The sequence below is a fragment of the Uloborus diversus genome, chromosome 5, assembly GCF_026930045.1.
Source record: "Uloborus diversus isolate 005 chromosome 5, Udiv.v.3.1, whole genome shotgun sequence".
Taxonomy (NCBI): domain Eukaryota; kingdom Metazoa; phylum Arthropoda; class Arachnida; order Araneae; family Uloboridae; genus Uloborus; species Uloborus diversus.
In genome coordinates this window covers 117,709,909-117,731,534 of record NC_072735.1, presented here as the reverse complement: position 1 = coordinate 117,731,534, position 21,626 = coordinate 117,709,909, and the positions used below count along the sequence as shown (strand labels likewise).

At 32.9% G+C, this 21,626-nt stretch overlaps 1 protein-coding gene across 1 annotated transcript in view; it reads left to right on the top strand.

Moving 5' to 3' along the window:
- Positions 1 to 21,626, top strand: part of LOC129222088 (protein ARV1-like) — a 59,574-nt gene that overhangs the window by 11,547 nt on the left and 26,401 nt on the right. Inside the window, exons 4-5 of the mRNA XM_054856520.1 lie at positions 5,551 to 5,617; positions 17,039 to 17,190. Coding sequence (XP_054712495.1) covers positions 5,551 to 5,617; positions 17,039 to 17,190 — 219 coding nt within the window. The remainder of the gene's footprint in view (positions 1 to 5,550; positions 5,618 to 17,038; positions 17,191 to 21,626) is intronic.

Sequence of the window (21,626 nt, the reverse complement as noted above, 5' to 3'; positions counted from 1 at the left end):
TAACTCATAAATAAGATATTGCTCTGCTTAAAAATAAACATGTAAAATACATAATTAAACGAATTATCTTTTAGCAAAAAATGTCGCTTTTGAAGAAGGTACAATTGGAGTTTAATTAAGCTCATTTGTCAACTAATTCTCAATGTAAGTTTTTTAAATTAAGCAGCAAATTCTTTATCTTTTAATATTCTTCATAATATTTAAAGTTATGTAAAAAAAGGAATAGGTAATTTAAACTCTTGAATGAAATAATTGAAAATAACATTAAAAAGCAATGTTTCTTAATGTAAAATTATATATATGTTATTTCAAGTCAAACTTTCAGAAATCGCACCCTTTGACACCTTAAATTCCAGGGTTGGTAAAAAAAAACGTTTTTTTGGGTTTAAACCAGGTTTTTTTGGTTTAAACCGGGTTTTTTTGGTTTAAATACTATTTGCAAGAAAAACAATTAATTTTCGGAAGGTAATTAAGGTTCCATGTAATTAACAGTTATTCAATAGTCACATTATACCTAATTTCTTGATTAATTAAAGAGATAAGAACAAAATCTTGTAACTAAATTAAATAATTAAAATAGCTTTTTACGGGGAAATATTGATTGAAATGTTTGACTTGATTAACGTATTAGTATGCATGTATATATAGACCCTTTATGATACAAAATACTTCAAGAAGTGGTTGTGATGCAGGTTAAGATAAAATATAATGAAGATCCAAGAAAAAAACTTTATAAAACCAACATAATATGAATAATTATCGAACAAAGGTAAAAGTTATATTTTTAAGCATATTCTTTTCAAAGGAACAATTTTCATATTTTTTCTTTCTGATCTTACATAACGCTGATTTTTATATACACAATGTAGCAAATATTGAAGTAAAACAAAATGTACAACAGTACACGATTGAACAGTCAAAAAATCGATTGCTGTTGCACTGACAAAGTTTTAAAAAAAAGTGCTGCTCTATATTCGACTCTGTTCTTATTTTGAAAAGACTTGGAAAAGATATTGACTATCGCTAAAACAAAGAACCAAATCAAAAATACAAAAATTGGTGTAACACGGCTTAAACTACAGCTTATTTACTGGCATACATGTTGCATCCAGCATTGAAGTTTAAAAAATATTAAATGCAAACTCTTTAGAACAAATAAATGTGTAGCAAATTCTATTTCAAGAAATTTTTTTTGCCAAAAACGTTATATCTTCTGCAACAGTGACTGAGTGTTGGAAAAGCCAGGAAAAAGAATTTGAAAATTGCAATGCAACCATCTTTAAAAGTCTTCAACATTACTAAAACCAGCTTCAGAAAAGTGCAGTGCATATATTTTCGTCATTTAGATATCATTCATAACTCAGAAATTGATTAGGCTCTGGAAAAGCTTCAAAACTTGCTTTTTGTTCTAAGTACTAAATAACATAAAAATAATATTAATTTATAACGTAAAAGTTGCTATGCATTTATGCATATGTTATTGTGGTGTAAAGTTGATTTTATGTAATTATAAAAAGATTTATACACATATTTCTGAAATGAGTTGTATACATTACATATATACAGGGTGTCCGAAAAGTCCTCGACACATAACAATGGTATTTTAGGTTAAATGTGTCAAGGACTTTTCGGACACCCTGTATATTTATTTATAAATGTAATTTTACAGTTTTTGTTTGTAACAGATTAAAAATATTTTGCTTAAAACCAAAAGAACTGCTGTTTTCTCCAACAGTCTTTAGAAAAAATTCATTTAGTTGAAAGCCTTGAACAAAAAGACTAGCTTTGAAGCTTTTTCCAATCCTAATTTGTTTCTTATTCAATATGTGTGGGGAAATCAATGTAAATCTGTAAAATGGATTTTTTTTTTTTTTTTTTGGCTTTAAAAAAAAAAAAAAAAAAAAAATAAAACCGCATGGTTTTTAAAAAAAAAAACAATTGGTTTAAACCATGGTTTAAACTATGGTTTAAACCAATGTGGTTTAAACCAAACAACCCTGTTAAATTCATTTATTATTTTGAAAAAAAACTATCATGCACAGTTGATAAGGCGATTCAAGAGAATTTCATGCAGTTTCATTTACTATTTAACTTAAAAACATTTGGGGAAAAAAAAGTTTCACAAAATTCTAAAACTTGAAAACTCAACCCTTTTTGAGACAATTTTGAAAATTTTGAAATCAATTTATGACTTTTAATGTATTGTAATAAATACAACTAAATATTTTAGACTGGGCCAATGAAGAGATAAGCAGCTACTTAATATTTTCAGCAAAAATAGCAAAAAAGTTTTCCTTTTCTTTTTTTGCTGTACTGCTGATACAACCTTCGTGGTTTCATGAATAGTTCTGAAACCATTTGAAAGTAATCATTCAAATACATTAATTATCATACATTGATTGAAAAAAATTTAAAGTATTTAAAAAATTGAATTTAAAATCTTGTGAAAATATTTCTTTTTTTGAAAAGTGTCAAAACTTAAGTTGTCTTTGAAACAAGCTGCTTTACAACTCTGTTTCTCGTAGATCTTGAGAAGTTGAAAATTAGGGTGAGCACACTTTCATAATGTGCATTATTTTCCTTGATGTACATATTTTATCTATAAAAGTGTGTGTGTGTGTTACAAAACTTCTTTGGTTCTGAATCGTTTTGAAACTGTTTTATGAAAATGTAATTTCTCTTCATATGATGTGGAAGAATTATTACTTTAATAATACTATGGCTTTCTAGTCCAGTCACATGTACTTGAAAACTAACAGGGAACTAATCATAATTTATTCATATTGAACTCACATAAAAATAAAGTAAATATTGTAAAACATATGTACATAATATATCAGCCAGATACAATGTGAAACAATAGATATAGCAACGAGAAAGAAAAGTTATACGAGAGCTGTTTAAATTGCATTAAATATCATTTAGAATATGAAAAATTGCGGAATTTACTTTTCCATCAACAAACTAATTTACCATGAGAATTATTTTAAAAATAACTTCGATTTAAATTAAAACAATGTCGTAAAACATGCATTTTTTGCTTAAAGATGGCGCCACCTATTTTTATTTCGAAGCATAGTTTCTCAAAGGCAGCTTTGATTTGTTGTGCAAAGGATAAAATTGATTGGAAATAATAATGCTGTTTTTGTCAGTAACATTCAATTACAGATCTCATTTGCAAATGCTTATTTGTATTTAGCAGCTTACAAACAGGAAACACTGCGAGAGACGACTATCAACATTGCAGTACGTCACAGCTTTGAAGCTTTGATTGACACTCGAATAAGCCAATGAGAGGGCCTGAAATTTTCCTATGACCCAACAGGAGTAAAGGTAGCTTATATGCGCCCCGAGAGCCCTGGGGCCTTACAATGATTGTATCCAAAAGGGAGTCTTTAACAAGAAACCGGCCGGAGAACAATTTTTTTTTTTTTGCTGTGCCTTGACGTCACTTTCCGTGACTCACTAATTCTCCCTACCATGAAGATATCCTTAACGCCTTGCAGCTGAGAAAGAGCATTCTCGTTTTCACCCGGGAGGTGAGAAGTGCTTCCTAGTCAAGATGACGGTGGCTGTTTACACTTGGGTAGTGATGGAAATTTTGCAATTGTTGGATTTCTAATGCTCGTAAGTTTACAAGAGGAGGACTCTGGGAAATATTGCAGCCTAGTTACTTTTAATAATAGTAATATTATTATAGGAACATGGTATTCATTAAACTCTGACGTATTGTTTAAATCGGTTAGTAATTTAAATTAAATATTTTCGTTTTCAAAATATTATGAGCATGTTTTTTGTTATAAAGTGGTACGAACATATTTTTCTTAGGCCCATTTCCCGAATATGGATGTTTTTAAATGAACATTAATTATGATGAGGGCAACTAGATACTTTTTAACAATTTTTATCATGAGAAATGACGCATTTCTTGGTTTATATATTGATATTTCTGCCTTTAAATTACATATTTTGATAATTTTGACATGCATATTGCTGGATTCAATTTTGTGACGATAAGCAACGTTGCTCAACATGTAGACGTTTTCTAATAACTGAGAATATATTTACACTCCCCCCCCCCATATACTTATAACTATAAAAATAACATAAATATACAATTATTAGAGTTATTTATAATGGTTTTGCATCAATTTTGGAACTATAACCACCCCATGCTATGACCACTTCCCCCCACCCTATGGGGTAAAGTGGTCATAAATACATAGAGAAAAGAAAGTGTTATAGAACTACTTAAATCAATAATTTTCCTAAAATTCGATGTACTGTGTTCTTTAATAATGCAAAGTAAAATAACATCAAAAAATTTTAAAGTTTTTAAAGACTTTATTGTATTTATCATACACATAAGAAGTTATACACCAGATCCTACTCCTAAATATCGTTTACATGGGCAATGTTTCAATGGGTTAAAAAAGGATCTTGTTCTTTCACTAAGCAGTAGCACTAAGGCTTCACATCAAAAGGTAGGGATTTGGGAAGCAAAGTTGCAACTATGTGCAGGAGCTTTTTCAATTTCCGTTTTCCCCTACATGGGAAACAAGTAGGAGAATGAATTTATTTGGGATGTAAAGTATTCAGGTTTTGTTCAGTAAGTTACCAGGGTTTTGTTCAGGTTTTTGTTCAGTAAATAACTTACTGAATATACCTGCCTTGCCTGCGATATTCGAGTTGAACCGAACCATTGTTTTGGTCACTTGTCTGGTCAGTGCTAATTCTATGTTAGCTACCAGTTTGTTTGGCACTCTTGGCTTCCTTAAGAGGTTTTCCACCTCCAGCTCAGTTAGTCCTATGCCGGGCTGATGAGTGCTAATAAGCACGAAACTTCAGTCCTCGGCTGGAATTGACTGAGCTGGTGGTGTATTTCATGTATATTCAGGTTTTGGTCAATGTAAACAGCTTCTTAAATCATAAAATTTATGCTATATGCAGTTGACCGAAAGTTTTTATTACAAATTTCAACTTTTTTTTTTTTTTTTTTTCAAAAGTTTAAGTAAAATAGTATGACAATGATTGATGCTCATAAATCAAATGATTTTTTTTAACCTATGCCAAAAAGAAAAAACTTAAATGTACTATTTGAACCCATTAAGTGATTTCATTATTTTGTTGAGTCAGAAAATATGGATGTGCTGAAATGGCAAACCAGATATTGATTCTAAAATGTTTAATAAAGATTTCTTTAAACAGTTAAGGAAACTCAAAAGTTTCTATGATTAAGATTTAATATGTTTACTCGCATTCACCATAATGCCTTTAAGTTGCACTTTGCTAGCTCATAAATTATAGATTTTTATTCGTTTATTTTGCATAAGATAATTTTACAACAATTAAGTACTTTTATAAAACGCCCTTCAATCAGCATTTAATATATGTAAAAGGAAAGCATAAACATTCAGCGATATAAAACTAATTTCAAAATTCAGTATTTTATAACTGAAAAGTTACATGATGTGTAATGAATGATGTTAAATGAAATGATTTAAAATTTAATGCAAAATATTTAAGTGTTTACATTTTCTTCTCTTTCAGAATATTTCATATTTTCTTCCCTGGTTGTCATTGTCTTATATTATTCGCGAATGGTAAATGTGAAAAGGTAAAATAACTTCCTTGATTTAGAGCAGCGTTTCTTAATTTCTTTGATCAGTGGAACCCTTTTAAATGCTCACTTTTTTCGTGGAACCCTTAGTTTTTTGTCAATAGTTTGCAGTGACGTAGCCAAGATTCTGTTTGAGAGGGAGTCCAGGTTTTTATCTCAGAGGGACTATCACATTATCTATTTGCCGTTTAATTGATAATTAAATAGATTTCATTATAGACCATGGTTAATTATTGCTAACTGCTAATTATTATTTATTATTATAAAACACCAAAACACTCTTATTTGCATAGGCGGCAGGTGCCCCAAAAAGGGGGGATCAAAGGAGGTGCGGGGCAGGGACGCAGGTTTGGTGGGCGACACACCCTTAAAGCTAAACGTTTTCTTCAAAAATTGGGCAATTGAATTTTTACGTCATTATTAATGAATTAACCTCCTTCCAAAAATTCGAGAAATGGACTCAAAAAGCGGACTAGATGGCCACAGAAGATTACCTCCTACCCCAAAATCAAAGGTTCCTACAAAATAATAACATGACAAAAACATAAAACAAGCACTTATTAAGTTAGTTCTTTCTTCGAACAAGTGAATAGATCATCACTATAATTTTTCATTCAACCCTTAGTTTTGAACTTAGAAAAGTGGAGGGGCAAAATCCCTTTCCTGCTGAAAATGAGAGGGCTATTGCCCCCTCGTGCAAGCCGCCTATGCCTATTTGTGATTCTGAGTATTTTTAAAAAGTATAAATTACCTCAGAATTTACGCATGAGTTATATGATTAAAATATTTTCCCAGGAAAAGAAATACTGATGCGTTTTACCTACAATAATGTTAATAATTCACTAAAATTTATAAAGAAAAAGTTTTTAAAACTTAAAAACTAAATTTTTTTTACAACAGTTTTTAAAGCTCTTTATAAATCAGACGTTGATGTCATTGTATGTCAGTGGCGGATCCAGCTGATTGTTTTGGGAGGGGCCATCCGAAATTTTTGAACAAACACCGAACTCCACAGAAATTTTATTAAAATGAAGTTTTAAAAACTCAATTTTCGGGGTATCAAGATATTAGGTGAGGAGGTGGATTTAGGAATCTCCCTTGAAAATGTTTCAAAATTTAAATTTTGAAGATTAGGAAACTAAAAACACATTTTGTCTATTTTTGATGATGTACGGAGAAAGGTCAGGTTTCGGGCGCTGGCCCCAAAATACTTTCTGAAAATAAAGCTTAGAAACCAAAATATTCTGCCATTGTACATTGAGAAGTTAGAAGAGGAGGAGTGCTCTTCTCTAGCTCTTTTCAGCTGTCCAGCCTAAAAATGCACCTTTAGGTAATATTTGCTTACATTAAAGGAAGTGTGAAAGTGCTTGGAATCCTTTCTTCCTGGATATATTTTGAATTTGACGCTCAAAAAATTAGATTTTTAACTGTATTTATACATATTTTAGACAGGGAAGGAAGATTCGTGAGCTCCTCCAAAAACCTCCTTTTAAAACTATGATCACGATGTAAACTAGGGAGGGAGGGGATCCTATCAAAAATCGTTTGTAATTGAAGTTCCAAAAAATTTCATTTAAGTTGCTTTTAAGCAAGTTAAGTGATAAGGGCTGGATAAGCTAGTTTCCATTGACATTTTTTCCAAATAAAAGACTTAAAATGCAATTTTTTGCTACATATCAAGACAGTTGTGAAAACGCATGGGAAAAGGGCGTTTTCCCCCTAGTTTTGAAATTAAAGCCATTAAAACGAAAATTTAGGCTATCTTTGGTCTTGTGAACAATAGGCATACTCTGAGAACAGCGGCATTTAGAGATCGTCCAAGTGTCTGTAGTTGGAATCAAAAAATGATGTAAAAGATGGAGAAAAATTTTGGAAATAAAAGTTTTGTTTTGAGGATAAGGGTATAATTTATCTCCCAACTAAGACCTATACTTCTTTTTCAGTAAAACACATGTGTTAAATTTTGTTATCTTCTCATATTTTTTTCTTAAAGAAATTCCCACAATCACAAAGCTTTGGGAGGGGCCATGGCCCCCATGCCCCCCACCCCGCCCCTCTAGATCCGCCCCTGTTGTATGTTATGTTGACTTAAATTGGTCCTCACTCGTTAAATGTTAAATTTGTGCTTTCAGCTGCTGCCATAGATACTGGGAGAGTGGTTTGGGATGTCCCTCCATAAGTTTTTTGTCATTAAAGTCACTTTTAAACTATCTTTGTGGATATTAGGGAGTCAGTAGCTTCTCCCGAATTGTTTTCGAAATTGAAGTGTTTAAAAGTGAGGTGCTTTATCACTGTGCTTGGAACAATTTGGAAGTTGAATCTTAAAGGCACAATTTCAGGCGACAAATAAAATTATTCCTATCATGGCTATCCCTGATGGGTAATAAAGCTCAGATTAGTATACGAAAGTAAAAGTAAATTTATTTTTAATTTTGGGGATGCGTTTTTATCGATTTTTTAAGTGACAAATTTGAAAGATGTGGAATGAAAACATGCAAGTCTCATGGAACCCTTGAGAGAGCTTCGTGGAACCCTAGGATTCCGAGGAACACAATTTAAGAACCGCTGATTTAGAGTGACTTTACTTGTCATTTTTATTTTCATTTACTCATGCAGTGTGCTACAACACAGCAGATGTTGTAGAATGAGAATTTGAAGAAAAAGTTCAGAGGATTTTGCTACTGACATTGGGACTTTTCTTCACAAGGGTCCTTTCATCAAGTTTTAGAAGGGATATTACCAAATGGTCTGAAGGATAAGTGGCAATTAGTGAAAGTCTTGTATATTTCACATGCAAGTAACTAAATTATAATATTGCTAAATGTAAAAGATTAAAAGTGTAAATATATGATATGAATGCCCAAACTGAACGTTTTCATGCTTTTCTCGACATTATTACATAATATAACAACCATGAAATGCTTATTTTTTTATTTTATGTATAAAAAATTGGTAAAAACTAACCCACTTTTATGTTGATTAAAAATATAAAATACAGTGCTGGCCAAATTATTAGACTAAAGAGTTTTTTTTTAAATACATTATTTGTACTAAAATACTATTAATTTTACTGTTAAAATACAGTACATACTGTACACTGATTATTACGTTATTTTAGCATAAAATTTAGCATAACATGTTTGCAGGTGGCAGCACTGTCTGCTTTGTTTATGTTCTTTGTTCTACCTACCATGAACATAATCTCAATCAGCTCAAACAGTTCACTAGTTCTTTTTATTAGTGTGTTCTGTTATATTTAAAGTAATTAGTGAGCATGTGTATGGGAGTATACAGGGTGAGTTCGATCGAATCTGCCATACGAAAGGGGGTGATAGAAGAGCCCAAATGGAGTATAGAACTACCCATTATCGTGTTCAATCCTTAACCGTAACCGAGTTGTGGTAAATATAAGGAAAATGAGTAAAAAAACAAAATTCTGAGAAAACAACCGATTTCTGAGATTCCTGTAAGATTTACAAGAAAAATAAGTACACATTTCGAAAGAACAGGTTAAATCCTGCAAAATTACGCCTTTCCCGTCAAGATAGTAGCGTTTTACAGCGAACTACAAGCTTTGAAACGTTTGACACACTCAGAATTAAAATGGCGCCAAAGTTTTCAAGCGGCATTTTCAAAAACAACCGTATGAGCTATAATCGGTCAAATCTACCAAAAACTGGCCCATTTTACAAGCTTTCAGATGATACAACAAAAAATCATTTTGATCTTCAAGTTCAGCAGAAATTCGGGCTTTTGTTTAAAGCAGTGTAAAAATTTGCATTCGTTGAAAAAGGAAAACCAGCGAAGAGTCGCTCCTGTTGTGTTTTAAATTTTTTGTTTCACGAAGCTTGCTGCTTTCTTTGTTTAACAAAATGATAGTTTTATATGAAAATAATAATTTTAGCATTTTTATTAAGTGAAAAAACACAACAAGCGATAACAATAAGTAGAAATTACTCTCCCTTGCTTTTCACAATGGAAAAAACAATATTAAAAAAGTTACCCTAACATCAATGAGCACATTTAATCAATCTCCAAAATCTACAAAAGCTGCTGAAATTGGTCGTCGCCACACCTGATACACGCTCTTGCCCTTCTGCGAACGGAAACAACCGTTGCTCTTTGTGAAATTTCATTTCTTAGTTTCACTACTGCTTCATCAAGCTGGTCGCTCAATTCTTGCAAACTGGCTACTTCTGCTTTGTAAACTTCTTGTTTTAAGAATCCCAAAACAAAGAAGTCCACTGGCGTCAGGTCTGGGGATCTAGGTGGCCAAGAAATGGAACCTGTACGACCAATCCATTTGGGATACTCTTCAGTTTGAAATTCCCGAACGGCATTTCAGGAATGTGCTGGGTCTCAATCGTGTTGGAAAATGACTTTCTCTCTCTCTCTGGAACAGGAATAGTATCACGTAGGTCAGGTAAATGATGTTCACTGAACTCTAATATGGGCATGATAATTTTGCATAACTGGCATCAGTCTGCTGAACAAAATCCATTTTTTACCCCAAGTTCCAAACTCGATTTAGTTTAAATGTTTAACTGGTCGTAACCAGCGATTATTTGATGCGTCTGCATATGTTTTAAGCAGTGGTATTCCCATAGGGTATACTTCATATACGCCGTATACTCTCAAACTTTTTTAGACACATAGCGTATACCCTCAAGCTTCTTAAATTTTCATATTATGACATACTATATGATCACATACACTTATTGTGCGTAATGGATTAGTGGGAGTATACCCTCAGAAAAAATGATGGGAACATTACTGGTTTCAAGGTGTTTTAATGCAGGAAGCGCATATTTAGCGTTCATGGAACATCATTTGCCTGGCTTACTGGATGCTATTCCTGATTCGGAGAGAGTGGAAATCATTTTTCAACACGGTGGTAACTCTGCTCATTTTCAAATGCCGTTCGGAAGTTTCAAACTGAATAGTATCTCCAATGTATTGGTCTTACGGGTTCCATTCCTTAGCCACTTATGTCGCCAGACCTGACACCAATGGACTCCTTTAGGGGCTCTAATAAGGAGTATACAAAACAGAAGTAACCAGTTTGCAGGAACTGCGCAACCGGTTTGATGGAGCCGTAGTAAAACTAAGAGATGAAATTTCATTAGGAGCAACGGTTGTTTCAGTTCTTAAAATGGGGAAAGCATGCATCAGGTGTGGCGGCGAGCAATTTCAGCATCTATTGTAAATTTTGAAGATTGATCAAACGTACTCATTGATGTTAGTGTAACTTTTTTATTAATGATTTCTCCTTTGTTGAAAGCATGGGAAAGTGATGCTTTTTTATTTCTACTTATTGTTATCTCTTGGGTTTTTTCACTTAATAAAATGTAAAAATTATTATTTCGATACAAAAATATCATTTTCTTGAACAAAGAAACCAACATGCTAACGTGAAACTGAAAGTTTAAAACAGAAAAAGGGGACTCTTTGCTGGTTTTCCTTTTTCAACGAATGTAGATTTTTACAGTTTCAAACAAAAGCCTAAATTTCTGCTGAACTTAAAGCCCAATATGATTTGTTGTATGATCGGAAAGCTTGTGAAATGGGCCAGTTTTTGGTAAATTTGACCGATTGTAGCTCAAACGGTTGTTCTTGAAAATGTCGATTGAAAACTTTGCCGCCGTTTCAATTCTGAGTGTGTCCAACGTTTCAAAGCTTGTAGCTCGCTGTAAAATGCGGCTATTTCGATGGAAAAGGTGTCATTTTGTAGGATTTAATCTGCTCTTTCCAATTATGTACTTATTTCCCTTGTAAGTCCTACAAGAATTTCAGAAATTGGTCGTTTTCTCAGAATTTTGTTTTTTTACTCATTTTCCTTATATCTACCATAACTCGGTTACGGTTAAGGATTGGACACGATAATGGGTGGTTCTATATCCCACTTGTGCTCTTCTATCACCCCATTTCGTATGGCAGATTCGATCGAACTCACCCTGTATATAATAGTGAGTATAAACAGTTTTTTACCTCCTTTTCTAAATAGTTAAGAAATGGTGTAAACCTTGTGAAAAGTAGTCAAAAAGACTTAACACTAGAACCGCCGTACTTTCGGTATACCTGGAACCGCCGAGCGGGTCATTTTGACCCCAGATTAAGAATCAATAAAAAATGCACAAGCGCTTAACTTAGCTAACTAATACATTTAATTTAAAAACTATTTCTAAGCATTTACATGAAGTGATTTACATAAATCGAGAGAAATTGACTTATTTTTTTAAAAATCATAGTTTTTGATATTTATTATTCTCGACAGAGCCGTGTCCAAGGGGAGGGTTTTAGGGGGGGGGTAGGGGTTAAACCCCTCCCATTGGGAAAAAAATAATAAGAAAATAAATAAAGAATTGTGCATGTTTAACAATTAGCTTTAATGTTGAAATTTGTGTACAGAACTTTTTTATAAAAAGCATTCTCTTTGAAGTTGCCTGGTAACTTGCGACTGTCTTCTCTTAATCAACTAAAATCATATTTTGGAAAAACAGAGATGGAGGAACGGTTGAATAAACTGTCAATACAAGTTTAATATTGCTTCTCATAAGGGGGTTTTAATCTGGGGCGTGTCACAAAAAGCGATGAGTGCTGCCCCTCTGTAGATGCATAGTAATTGGGTTTGTTTATGTAATTTACATCTGCATCAAAACTCTTCCTATTTAGTTTGCTAAGCATTATCTTAGAATATTAAAACCTGAAAACATATGTCATAAAAGAATGTGTGAAATTTTTTCAGTATTTGTTGCAATATATTGCACATTAAACAGATAATAGGTTGGAATCTAAACAAGCAGTAAAATGGATAAATACTGAGGTTTTCTTGAGCAACCAGAAATTTCCTTCTGGGAGGTGGGGTTCATAGCGATCCTTACATGTATGTACAATACATCCTCATTTATCCGGACTAGATGGGACCAAAGGCAATCCTAAAAAATGAAAATCCTGATAATAATCAATAATATTCTTAAATATGCAGACTTATCTTTTATTGCACCAAAAAAAAAAGCCTTTCTAACAAAATTTTATCATACTGTTTTTTCTCAATTACTTCATCAGTTATAATTCAGCTGCAATAGCAATGGGCTGCCATCCAAAGAGTATATCATATTGTTTGCTAAATTAGTACTATACTTTATTGTATGTCCGTTGCATTAATAGTATGCTTGATCGAAATGAAACCGAGTATTTGGCGTATTTAAACTTTCCTTCTCGAAATCATAATTTTAAATGATTATTTACGTAAATATATTTTTTTCTACAAATTTGATCCGGATAAACAGGGGCTGGATAAACGAGGTTCTGCTGTGTATAAAATATATTAATAGAATAGGTAGTATATAACCTTAAAATCTAATCTTCTGCGGATTTGAACCATCCCCCCTGCCCTCTGAACCGCTAAGCCCCTCATTGTGACCATTAAACAAATGTTTTGCACCCCCCCCCCCAAAAAAAAAAAAAAATTTTGAAATGACAGGCCTGCAAAAACCCCTCCCTTTATGGAATCCTGGACACGGTCCTGATTCTCGAGTATCATTATATCTCTCTTCAACCAAATAGGACAAAACTTTCCCAATTTCAAAGGAAAAACATGATATTTCTTATAAACAAATTTAGATGTTTATAAAGAATTAAAAATTAAAACTGTTTTCATTTACTTACTAGTTCTTGAGAGTAAAAAATCTGATTTATTGATTGCATCATGCACAAAATTTAGTAATTAGTTTTGTACATTTCCCGCAAATGGGTTTTCTACATTTTGAGCAGTTATCTGTAGTTTTGTTCTCACATTTCACTGTGACATCTGACTTGTTTATGCTAAGCTTGTGCTGCATTCATTGCATATTCATTGGTTGCTTCACGCTTTCTTTTTGCAGCTTTTTTTTTTTTTTTTGCTGGGAGAGAACAAACTTTTCTCTCAATTCTTCAACTAACTCTTGAATGAATCGTCGACTAATAGATTGTCCAGTACTAACTTTATACAAAACCCAAGCGTTGATTGCAGCAAGAGATCCAAAGTATTACCAAAAACCTGCACTGGACACCTACGTGAAGCAGACTTGACTGTACATTTCCTTCCCATCTGGTCAATCACGTCCACAAAGTATTTAGTTGCATTGTAGAGAGCGATTGAATCAGGCTTTTTTTTTTTGGGTGATCTAAAATTTCAACGGTTAGATGGAGACTACTGAGTAACAAAGGTTTTTTTCTTTTTTTTGCCTTGATAAACAGTTAGACTAATGTCTTTATGCATTAGTACCGTAGTTGTATGCAATGTGGATTTTGACATTCTCACAGAGACCGGTATTTCTCTTCTTGAACGTTTTACAGTTCCAACCAGGATCGTATTTTTGGATTTCCATTTCTCTGCAAACTTCAGTGTTGTGAAAAAGATGTATGTAGTGACATTTCTGCCCTTGTTTTCATAAGGACTTAATCGCATTACAACATGTTTAGAAAGAAATATATCGTTGGATCGACTTTCGTTATTTTCCCGAAGATATGGGAATCCATTTATCGATAATTTGAATCAGCATCCGCAGCCAACCAGAACTTGATTCCAAACTTATCTGGCTTGTTTTACATGTATTGGTTGAATTTTCACCTAGCTTTTGTAGGAAATAACTGTTCATCTACAGTTATATTTGGGCCTGATGTACAGTTATTCTTGCAATTATCAATGAAACGATTCCAAATATCCAAAATAAGAGTGAATTTGTCTGTCTCCAGACGCTTTGATCTCATTGATTTTATATCAAAACGTAGAAATGTCATTATTTCCTGAAATTGGTTTCTTGGCATTGTATTTTGGAAAAACTGTGGTCCCCAGTCTTTTGACCACAAGCTATCCAGTTCAAGCCCTTTTGCACAATAATTTCCACGAGCATATAAAATTGTTACAAAAGTATATATTTCTTGTAATGTTATACTCCAGTCTCTATCATGAGTCTGCCGATGAGCTTAATCTTCAGTACATTTCTGTATATGCTTCAAGACCTATTCATCTATAAAAAGCTTCCAAGCACTTAGATGACTGGTGTCGATAAGATTGCGTTTAGCATGTCTTTGTTGTCATTTGTTTAGCATGTCAAAGTTGGACCTCCAACTTCTTTCAAAACACTACACTTTGATTTTTTCCCTCTATCCTTTGTTCCTATTTCAGCGACACTCCAAACTGTGCCATATTTGCCAACTTCACTATTTCCAACTTTGAATGTTCGTGTTGGTCCCTTTTCAAAATTTCTTTGCCTATTTTTATATTTTCTTTGAATGTTTGATTTCCCTTTTACATCAGATAAATTGTCCTTATTGATATAAAAAGAACCATTGACTGTTACAGCATTTTCACGGCTATCTTCACTTTCATTTTCTGAATCCAAATCCAAATTTTCTTCACTAGGAGGCAGGTATTCATCGTCGCTATTCAAAATCAAAACTCCTTCATCGTTATCTTCACCATCTGAATCATTTTCAGATAGCTGTTTTAAATATTCTAACGTTTCATTAACAATATGATTTCGGTGTCGTGATCTCAATTTTTTATATACCAATCACAGCAAAAACGCAACTTCGAAAAGCCTTCTCAATATTACTTGTCACTTATCTTTGCGATCGAACTTAAATCGTAACACTTCAAATTAAATTCAATGACCCTAACTGAAGACCTAGAAGATTCCTCCCTCTGGGGCAGTCTATTCTTGCAATTCGAGGGTGTTGAAGTACTACTGCTACTTTTCGAAAAATACAGCTGTTTCCCGGCATTTGCGCACTAACGTATCTTATGGGTCAAATTGACCGGGTCGGCAGTTCTAGGTATAAGTGTTATTAATCAGAAAAATATTTATGTTACGAATTTTTAATTTCAGTAAGCTGTTGTTCACCATACATTATGAAAAGTCACAAAAGGGTTTTTTTCTCCTATTGATACTTTTCGTGTGGTGATGAGCGAAACATTGTTTTGGTTCAAAATGACCGGGTTGGCGGTTCTAGTGTTAAAATGCTCATCAAGGACAAGGGAATGCATACTAAATATTAGATAATTATTTCACTGTTCGTTAATGTGTAATTATGTAACCAATAAAGAATTTGCTTTTAAAACAGTCTTAGTCTAATAATTTGGCCAGCACTGTAGATAATAGGAAGTTAATTATACACCATTTGTTTCACAATGAACGTAATTTTAATCACTGGTAGTAACCCCTAAATTTTGTTCAAATTATAGGAAACTTTTATCTGTGTTTTTCCATCAAGTTTAATTCACAAAGATTTTAATCTTCAATTAGAAAAAATCAGATTAAAAAACCTATCCTGAATTCAGTTTTGAACGAAATAAAAATCCCCGTCTCCCGCCCGTAGAAAATAGAATTTAAGAGCTTTAAACACAATTCTGCTCTCATCCAAAGATAAAAAGAACTTATAACTTGATAGAAATATACTTAGCTGAGATATTAAATTTTTTAAAAAATCGCTTTTAAGACCACCTCTTTCCTCGAGCTCCAAACTAACTTGCATAGATGTAGTTGCTCGGGGGCTTTCGAACATTACAAGACGGCAGTTTTGTATGCTTGAAAAGTCACTTTCAAATTCATGGTCTCTAGTAATACATTTTCCTCTTTAGTTCTGGGCTTAAGTTTAGTTGTGCTTAGGACTTTTCGCTAAAATAGAAACCCCTATATCCGATGCTCTAATTAATTGAGAAAATTGAAACAAGCTTTATTGGATGCAGAAAAAAAAATCTCTTTAGAACGACATAGAATGCTAAAGGGGTGTGTGAAATCTTTTCGTCTTTCAATTGGCAATTGATGTAAAATTTAGCTCAAAAATGAATTACACAAAAAAATTATTCAAAATTAAAAAACTGATTTAAAATAAAGTACCCCAGGCGAAGGCCCTTGGGGCTCAAAGTAATTTTGTGCAAAGTTTCCTGGCTGTATGTGTTAAGCGGTCTCCTGGATGCAGGCCTGCCACAAACAGAATTTAAATTTCTTTCACCATATTTTTTTTAATGTAGAAATAATTAAGTGGTGTTTAGTCTTTTTTAATTTTAAAATATTTTCTTCATTATTATATAGTTAAATAAAATTTTTAAAAAGTGAATGTATAGGTAGTAAAAATGTAAAAGTAAAAAAGACGGTTCTTAATGCTCAAAAAAAAAAAAAAAAAAAAAACATGCATCTTTCCGTCTTATTTTATTATTATTGCTCATATATAAAAATTGTTTCATAACGGTTTGATATACAAATGTCAAACGAAAAGCAATTTTAAGAACAGTATTTGAATTTCATGACTTGCAATTAAAGAAATGTTTTTAACAAGCATGCATCACTTGACCTAACTTTTTGATATAAATTTAATGTAAATTCAATTCCTTTGCTCAATATATATTTCAATGTTCTTTTTTATTATTTACAGATTTTCTATCAAACACTTATTCCATAGTATTATTCTTGCAAGTTATGGAAAATTATTTATGCTACCAATGATTGTGTGGAGTAGAAGTGACAAATATTGTGAGATTTTAATATCAACTTTTGTTTTTCTATCTCAAGTACAAGTGATTTGTGGTAAGTTATATGACAATCATTAAGAAGTCTATATGTCTGTACTTCCCCCAGTATTCTCTTTTCATACATATTTGGAAGTTACTGATTTGTATTCACTATATTAAATTTATCTGCCTGATTTTAATATGTTTTTTTTTTTTTTTTTTAATTTGAACTGCACCCACTCATTTTGTAATTCTTTGGTCAACCTCTTTATAAACATAAACAATGCATTTCGAAATGAAAGATCTACCCATATATTTGAAATTTATAGCTTTGGAGAATTTCTGAAGAAAATTTTTGAAATTAGAGTCTTAAAAAGGCATGTGTAAGCTATCTTTGGAAACACTAGGAGAAGGGGTGGGGTTCAGGAATTATTTTTTAAGTAAAATTTATCAATTGAAGTTTCCAAAGCGCAAATTTAGAGGATAATTGACGTTCTATGGGTGAGAATATGTTTTTTGAAATTGAAATTCAAAACAAGTTTGTTACAATAAATTGACCCCCCCCCCCCCCCTTGCCAAGTCTTTCTCTACAGGCACCCCTCTGTAATCGTTATTGCACATATGCAATAACGATTACTGAGGGGGAAATTTTCAGGCAATACAGTGTGAAAACGCAATGTAGAATTGTGATGAACTTGTAAATCAAAAATTCAGACAATCTTATTGATGTTAGAGAATAACCATAACCCCTGGGGAAGCCATAACCCCAGAAAATTGTTGAAATTTAAGTTCTAAGCAGGGCCAAATTAGGGCATGGACACATGGGGCATGGGCCCAGGGCACCAACATTTGGGGAGGGCACCAAATCTGTAGGTAAAATTTTGATTTTGGACTCACTTCATATCGTTCTATAGCAAAATGTAAATATTAAATCTAGAAGGGGAAAAAAAACCTGTAAAAATTTAATCTCTTTCTCAAGTCCCAAAAACCACTCAAAATTTGTTCTATATTTACAACACATTTTAAAGTTATACCATAAATAATTTTTATATTAATGGCTTTTTCCAACGGGCAAAGTTTGACGACATCTTATAGTATCATGTTTAGTTATCGTAATACTATGTCACTTCTATTTTATATTAATATATAGAGTTCCACCAAATTTAGTAATGATATGTTAATACGCAAATATCAAGAAATTTTACTGCTTCTGCATATAAAATAAGCTCAGGATGGGGGCACCAAATAAATTTTGTGCCCAGTGTCTTCAAAAACTTTAGTTGTGCCCTGGTTCTAAGAATATACATGTGTACAGTGGTGGACATAATTATAAGACACCTATTTAATTTGTCAGATACCGGAAGAAAAGATTCAGAGCTTGAGAATGTGCTATTAAATACGTCAAAAACATCAATTTATTCTGTTGTCATACATATTGATTTTATATTAATGATATTTTCATACAATTTAATGAAAAAAAATTTAAAAACATAATGGACAAAATTATAAGACACCAAACTTTTTTTCCAAATACTGTGGTCAACATAATTAACAAGCATAATGGTCGTCATATAACATGGTTATTTAATATTTGGTAAGAGCTGCCATTGTTTTTTATAACATGAAAGAAAAAAAAAATATAGATTTGGCATCAAATCTATAAATTTTACCGAAATATCGTAAGACAGTTCTTCCCAAGCAAATTTTACAGCATTCTTTAGGTCTTCGACACATATAAACTGCCTTCCATTTCGGTAAGCAGCACGAGGTAAGATCCTCCTAGATATTATGATGGAATTTAAGTCTGGCGAGCGAGAAGGCCACAGGAGAATATTGATACTTTTCGCTGAAACTCCTTTTTTTTTTGTGTGATGCATGAATCGGCACGTTATCGTGCTGGTAAGTGTAGTTTTTGCCACAAAAGAGCTAACCTTATATGGCTAGTTAATCTTTAAGAAGATTTTAATATTTTTGGAAGTCATTGTTGAATGCACAAAAACAATATCCTTTTTCCCTTGAGCCGAAAAACCAGTCCAAACCATTACTGAGCCACCACCCATTTGGTGGGTCATTAGTACCTGCGGAGACTTTCTTAAATTATGACAATAATATTGAAACAAATTAGGACCATCCAGTTTAAACTTTTTATCTTTAGAAAATAACACGAAGTACCATTTGGAGGTCTCCAGGCCTTAGTTTCTTTAGCGTAGTTTAGAAGATCCATTTTGTGCCAGCTTTGAAGCAGTGGTTTTTTCTTCAATCTTTTATATTTTACATTTGAAGCGTTGAGAACACACTTGAGAATAATTAACTTCTTTATTCAAAATATTTCTAATTGCACATCCAGAGCATTTAATAACTTTTGAAATATTACTAATTGAAGGACGTTTCCATTTGATCTCCGAATTTTACAAATTTTAGTTTCTTTTAACTCTGTGCCTTGTGGCATGTTTGTAATTTGGTTATCGTCTGCTTTAGTTAACTGCTGATGCCATAACAGAGTGCACAAAATTAGGATATCGCACATTATTTTCAAAAAAAAGCAGGTGTTTTAATTAAAATATTAGGGTGTCTTATAATTTTGTCCATGGTATTTTTATTTATTTATATTGAACTCTATCAAAATATTATTCCTGTGAAACAATTACGTGTGATAACAGAATAAATTTATGTTTTTGACTCATTTGAATAAACATTTTTAAGCTGTGAATATTTTCTTTCACCATTCGCCAAATTAGATAGGTGTCTTGTAATTGTGTCCACTACTGTAGGCTATCTTTGAGGTAGAGAAAAAGAGATAAGGTAAAGCAGGGGTTCTCAAGCAGTGGGTCGTGATCCCCAGGGAGTTGCAAGATGTGGAAGAAGAGTTTTAAAAACATGAATTTGTTGCTGTGTTTTTATTTTTTCAAAAGTAGACATAAAGCTTTTAATACACATACAAGTTTCATTTTTGAAGGCTTCATGCTTTCAGCTGATAACATTTCATTCACTACATATAACACTTTGAGGTTTGTATGCTAGTTCAGTAAAACTGAATTGTATGAATGACTCGCCATATTTTCAGTACTTTGTTTTTGCACACTCACTATCGTCACTACTTGAAAAGCCTCTTTTCAAACATTTATCCTTTGTTATTTCGCTCGCAATACTACTCACAATCCTCATATAAATAATAGCCGATGATTGAGTAAGCCGCATGTTTCAACAATGAAACTCGCTCCATGGCGTGATAATTTGCTAATATGTTTTGGTAATATTTAACATACAGGGAAAGGCTTTATTGTGACAAGGCTGAACTCGATCCGGTAACTTAACTGTTTTACTGGTGAGACTGTGTCATTTCAGGAGAATGAAGAAATGAAAAAATTGTCAACAATGAACGCTACCTACTAGAGTTTAGGGTTAATCCACTGAAGTTAGGGTTACCATTTCAACTGTCAAAATATCACCAAACAAGCAATGGCTTCGTTCAAATGTAGAAGCAATTTTAACCCATCATACCTTGAGGTGCAACTTTCTATTTTATATAATAACTAGCATTCCCGTACCCGGCATTGCTCGGGTAATGGAATTAGCAGGGGATAACAGTGTTTGGTGCACGTAGTAAATAAAAATCTCCTATAATAATTACTTATTACCTATATTTTTCTAATTTTAGGAGGGTCCCGGGGCCCCTGGACTCCTTATATATATGCCCTTGGCCTGAACCGATCCTTAATTGTCATTAACGATCATTTTAAAGTATTAATTTTCTTTGAAAACGCAGACCATCCACATTTTATTGTTATGCCTGTGTGTTTAAGCAAGAACTTCCTTGTATACAACATTTTTGGTTTTTTTTTTCTGGTGCTAAAATTATTAAACTGCTTGATGAACTGACTCTGGAGCAAGGTACATAAAATAGGCCGTGTGAAAAACAGTCTTCTCTTAAATCGATCCCCGCTACTTTTAACGTCTGCCCTTGCGACTTATTAATGGTTATTGCAAAGCAAACTTTTACAGGAACTGCACTCTTCTAAATTCAAAAGGATAGTCCGACGGAATTAATGGAATGCGGGGTATTAAAACCAACTCTCCTCGAGCACATCCAGTCATTATCGTAGCTTCGATAACATACTTATTAAGTCTAATCACTTGTAGTCTGGTGCCATTGCATAACTTTGGTGGACAAAGGTTTCGTAGTAGCATTACTGGTGTTCCAACTTTCAGGTGATGTAGGTGAGGTGGAAAACCTGGAGGGTCTAAGGTATTAAGAAACTCTTCTGGATACTGCACTGCATCATCACGATTTGTTGTTGTATCAAAAGATTTGTAGTAAATATCTTCTCCACTAAACGACTTTAATAAGATACTGTTGACTTCTGCGGCTGTGTCATTTTCTGGAGATAAGATGGCACGCTCGCACAACCATTCAATGGGCTTATTTTTTATATCAGCAACATCAGGATAAATCTTGGCGATGAGATCTGGCAATTCCGTGACTACCGTAGCGAGTGCGTGGGGTATAATAAT